This window comes from Teleopsis dalmanni, unplaced genomic scaffold, assembly GCF_002237135.1.
Source record: "Teleopsis dalmanni isolate 2A unplaced genomic scaffold, ASM223713v2 unscaffolded_contig_3159, whole genome shotgun sequence".
NCBI classification, from domain to species: domain Eukaryota; kingdom Metazoa; phylum Arthropoda; class Insecta; order Diptera; family Diopsidae; genus Teleopsis; species Teleopsis dalmanni.
In genome coordinates this window covers 1-5,527 of record NW_024034541.1, presented here as the reverse complement: position 1 = coordinate 5,527, position 5,527 = coordinate 1, and the positions used below count along the sequence as shown (strand labels likewise).

Below are 5,527 nucleotides of genomic sequence, written 5' to 3'. Positions count from 1 at the left end.
CTTCTCAACTCAAGCGATTTTATTTCTACACACACTAGGCCATTCTACACATACGCAGAGATTTTGCATTGGCTGTGCAGAAATTGTTTTTGATTTCTCTTTCCGGTAAGTTTAATTCGTAAGAATATTAGCTGTATAAAATGTATAGTAGCTGATGTATAAAATACGAAACAAATGATGGGTCGAACTGCACCAAACTCTATATGTGACTAACTAATTTCCATTACTTCACTTTGGATTATGGGAGTTTTATGGGAGTTTAAATCGAAGCCTCCATTGAATTACGGCCACATAATAAAACAGAAATCGAAGTACGAGAAATACGGTAATGTAGTAAAATTTTATTTTTTATAAAAAAAGATTTAACAAATTTTTGCTGTCAAAAAATATAACTCAGTATTCAGCTTTCAGTTAAATGTCAGAAACATTTTTGTTTACTTGTGAATTAAGTTTTTACTGAAATCATAATATATTTTTTCGACTCTACACAACTTCAAAATTCAGCTGGTCTATGTAATGTACTAAAAATCTTATGTTATTGAAAAATTTGGGATTTCGCACAAAAATTAAAAACGGAAGTCCCCAAAATCTACAGTCATTTTTAAAATTTTAATATTCAAAACAAACGTACGGAAATGAGTCTTCACGTCACCTATGACGATAACGAAATTAATGAATCTGCAGAGAATCAAAATCTACCGTTTTTTGTAGGCAGAAATATTGGCGGAAAACAGTCCTTTGATTGCCCCTCAACTAATGGCCACGTTATAAAAACAAGACAAAAGTTTGTCAATTTGGAAAAAATGGCGGCAAATTCAAATCCAGTGGTCCATTCAGTTAAACCTGATCTGTTAGCATTAAAACCTGGCAAGGTTACACACATGCGTGCCCATTTCAGTTCCATTAACAACAGTAAGTTTCCAATAAAAGAATATAAATGTTTATAAAGCATATCATCTTAATAATTCAAATCAAAGTAATATATAAAACTTTTTCATTCAGGTGAAATCACTTTTCCTCGAGAATTTGATTTCAAGGAGACGCGAAATAAAATAAAAAGTTTGTTGCACAGTCACTCTGATGAAAGCCTTCCAAGAAATGGTATGGTACAACAGTTGGTTCGAAATCTGGAATGCAATATTAGGACTCCAGTATTAGAAGGAAACCCACATGACATGTGCATAAACCGATCACATGCATGCGATAATGAGTCAACCGAAACTACGGATGATCTTGAAATAAGGCAGTATAACTGTTTATGCGAGGGTAAGAAAACTCAGTGAGGACCCAGTTTGTGTCAAGAAAAAGACGAATTTATTTAACAAATACGTTTAACATCAACACTAGAAGTCCCAAGACTAATAAAACTAAGATATGAAGTCTCTGGAGAAGTCGTGACACAGATACGACAACACTCGATGTTGTTTACTAATAACAATGAACTTATCGGAACTCGTCACGTCCTTGTCTTATTTTGTACAAACCCGTGAATATTTTGAACATAAAATATATCACATGCCAACTAAAATATTTAACAAATCCGTTTAGGATCAAGACTAGAAATTCCAAGGCTAATAAAACTAAGATATAACGTCTCTGGTATCAACTATTACACCTAAAGTAAATCATCTACATACTATAAATACGAAGAGGTCGTAACATAACACAGATACGAAAACACTCGGTGGTATTTACTAATAACAATGAACTTATCGGAACTCGTCACGTCCTAGTCTTATTTTGTACTAACCCGCGAATATTTTAAACCTGAAATACATTACACGCCAGCTAAAATATTTGTTTTAATTATGAAATTTGGTTTTCACTACTTCTATTTCTCATATAAAGCATATTTTATTGGGAAAAAATTAGGGTATAGCGATCCATTTAGACGGGAATGCTTTCAATATATTTCAATATAATACCATATATTGGTAAATTTTAGTAACGAAACTTTTTCGGTTCTCTGTGAGAGCAATTTTGGGAACAACTTCTATCTGAATACTCGAAAATATAAAGATTGAATAGTTATACCTTCATCGAGTACTGATCATCATACCGGCATCAAGTTAAGAAATGATTGGCAATTACACGACATTCTGAATGTAAACTAAACCAAATCTATATTTAAAAATAATAATATATTTCTGTAAGAACTATATGTTGAATCAAATATATTAAGTACGATTTAATAACTTTTCCCTTATTAAATATGTGCAAATATTTCGTGAATCTCTCATATGAGCAGAAAAAAAATCGCTTTCTTATCAAATAGTCCATTATTTAATTAATCTACGCACCAATGTTATATTAATTTTATTTTAATTTAAATTTCAAATAGCTGAACACTTTTTTGACGCAGTATCTGCTCCTAAATGTCAAATTTAAATTATGATTCCAACAGCTGATATTTGTTTACATTTTTGATTTTATTTTGACATTTCAATAAATTTCAGCATTATACACATCGCCGGATAAATTTAGCGAAGATATTGTGTTGGCAGAATCACACGATGGACAATTCTCTTAAAATAAAAATCGCTTATTTAAGAATTTTATCGAAGAGAATGGAGTTTTAGCAATAGTCATTAGTGGAATCGGCCTGCTGATCAACAGCAGGTCTTTCACTTGGTCTAGTAAATATATTTCGCAGCAAAGCGAACAAAAATCGAACAAGTGACATCTCGCGTATATTTATCAAGGACTCACATCGTGTATTTAGCTTTGTTATATCAAGAACATTAAATACAAGAGGACTTCTCAACTCAAGCGATTTTATTTCTACACACACTAGGCCATTCTACACATACGCAGAGATTTTGCATTGGCTGTGCAGAAATTGTTTTTGATTTCTCTTTCCGGTAAGTTTAATTCGTAAGAATATTAGCTGTATAAAATGTATAGTAGCTGATGTATAAAATACGAAACAAATGATGGGTCGAACTGCACCAAACTCTATATGTGACTAACTAATTTCCATTACTTCACTTTGGATTATGGGAGTTTTATGGGAGTTTAAATCGAAGCCTCCATTGAATTACGGCCACATAATAAAACAGAAATCGAAGTACGAGAAATACGGTAATGTAGTAAAATTTTATTTTTTATAAAAAAAGATTTAACAAATTTTTGCTGTCAAAAAATATAACTCAGTATTCAGCTTTCAGTTAAATGTCAGAAACATTTTTGTTTACTTGTGAATTAAGTTTTTACTGAAATCATAATATATTTTTTCGACTCTACACAACTTCAAAATTCAGCTGGTCTATGTAATGTACTAAAAATCTTATGTTATTGAAAAATTTGGGATTTCGCACAAAAATTAAAAACGGAAGTCCCCAAAATCTACAGTCATTTTTAAAATTTTAATATTCAAAACAAACGTACGGAAATGAGTCTTCACGTCACCTATGACGATAACGAAATTAATGAATCTGCAGAGAATCAAAATCTACCGTTTTTTGTAGGCAGAAATATTGGCGGAAAACAGTCCTTTGATTGCCCCTCAACTAATGGCCACGTTATAAAAACAAGACAAAAGTTTGTCAATTTGGAAAAAATGGCGGCAAATTCAAATCCAGTGGTCCATTCAGTTAAACCTGATCTGTTAGCATTAAAACCTGGCAAGGTTACACACATGCGTGCCCATTTCAGTTCCATTAACAACAGTAAGTTTCCAATAAAAGAATATAAATGTTTATAAAGCATATCATCTTAATAATTCAAATCAAAGTAATATATAAAACTTTTTCATTCAGGTGAAATCACTTTTCCTCGAGAATTTGATTTCAAGGAGACGCGAAATAAAATAAAAAGTTTGTTGCACAGTCACTCTGATGAAAGCCTTCCAAGAAATGGTATGGTACAACAGTTGGTTCGAAATCTGGAATGCAATATTAGGACTCCAGTATTAGAAGGAAACCCACATGACATGTGCATAAACCGATCACATGCATGCGATAATGAGTCAACCGAAACTACGGATGATCTTGAAATAAGGCAGTATAACTGTTTATGCGAGGGTAAGAAAACTCAGTGAGGACCCAGTTTGTGTCAAGAAAAAGACGAATTTATTTAACAAATACGTTTAACATCAACACTAGAAGTCCCAAGACTAATAAAACTAAGATATGAAGTCTCTGGAGAAGTCGTGACACAGATACGACAACACTCGATGTTGTTTACTAATAACAATGAACTTATCGGAACTCGTCACGTCCTTGTCTTATTTTGTACAAACCCGTGAATATTTTGAACATAAAATATATCACATGCCAACTAAAATATTTAACAAATCCGTTTAGGATCAAGACTAGAAATTCCAAGGCTAATAAAACTAAGATATAACGTCTCTGGTATCAACTATTACACCTAAAGTAAATCATCTACATACTATAAATACGAAGAGGTCGTAACATAACACAGATACGAAAACACTCGGTGGTATTTACTAATAACAATGAACTTATCGGAACTCGTCACGTCCTAGTCTTATTTTGTACTAACCCGCGAATATTTTAAACCTGAAATACATTACACGCCAGCTAAAATATTTGTTTTAATTATGAAATTTGGTTTTCACTACTTCTATTTCTCATATAAAGCATATTTTATTGGGAAAAAATTAGGGTATAGCGATCCATTTAGACGGGAATGCTTTCAATATATTTCAATATAATACCATATATTGGTAAATTTTAGTAACGAAACTTTTTCGGTTCTCTGTGAGAGCAATTTTGGGAACAACTTCTATCTGAATACTCGAAAATATAAAGATTGAATAGTTATACCTTCATCGAGTACTGATCATCATACCGGCATCAAGTTAAGAAATGATTCTTTAAATAATTACACGATCATTCTGAAATGTAAGACTTAACAACCATAAAAATCCAAAAGATTACCATTTTATTGCTATATTTAAAAAATAATACAATATATTTCTTGTAAGAACCTATATGTTTGAATCAAATATATTAAGTACGATTTTAATACTTTTCCTTTATAAATTATGTGCAAATATTATTCATTGCGTGAAATCCTCTTCATATGTAGATACTCGCTAGGGAAGATATTAATAATTTTGAAATAACGACCTTGATACTTTCTGCCTAATTACAGTATAGTGTTCTCTACATTATTTAATTATTCTACGCACCAAGGTGTCTGTGATCTCAAACGCTGTTATATTAATAATATATTTTATTTATTAATTTTATAAAATTTTAACAACTAGTTACTGAAGCCTTTTCTCTATGACGTCTTATGCTTGATGCTCGCTAATGGGATCAAATTTATTAAACATTTATTATAATAATAGGTTTCCCAACTGCTTGATATATTATTTTGTTTATCATTATTGATTTTATTTTGACTTTTTAAATAATAAATGTACTTTTTTCATGTGCGCATTATACACATCGCCGGATAAATTTAGCGAAGATATTGTGTTGACAGAATCACACGATGGACAATTCTCTTAAAATAAAAATCGCTTATTTAAGAATTTTATCGAAGAGAATGGAGT

General features: G+C 31.3%; 2 protein-coding genes across 2 annotated transcripts; both read left to right on the top strand.

Annotated features, from left to right (window-relative positions):
• On the top strand, positions 1-1,794 carry LOC119664992 (the record flags this gene model as incomplete). The annotated part of the gene is given in 2 exon segments (XM_038074328.1): positions 1-912; positions 1,003-1,794. Coding segments are annotated over 2 exon segments (558 nt in total). The 3' UTR covers positions 1,284-1,794.
• A 1,394-nt stretch (positions 1,795-3,188) lies between these two features.
• LOC119664991 lies at positions 3,189-4,550 on the top strand. The gene is made up of 2 exons (XM_038074327.1): positions 3,189-3,668; positions 3,759-4,550. Exons 1-2 carry the CDS (start codon positions 3,392-3,394, stop codon positions 4,037-4,039), a joined length of 558 nt encoding a protein of 185 aa, XP_037930255.1. The 5' UTR covers positions 3,189-3,391; the 3' UTR covers positions 4,040-4,550.
• The last annotated feature ends 977 nt before the right edge of the window (positions 4,551-5,527 follow it).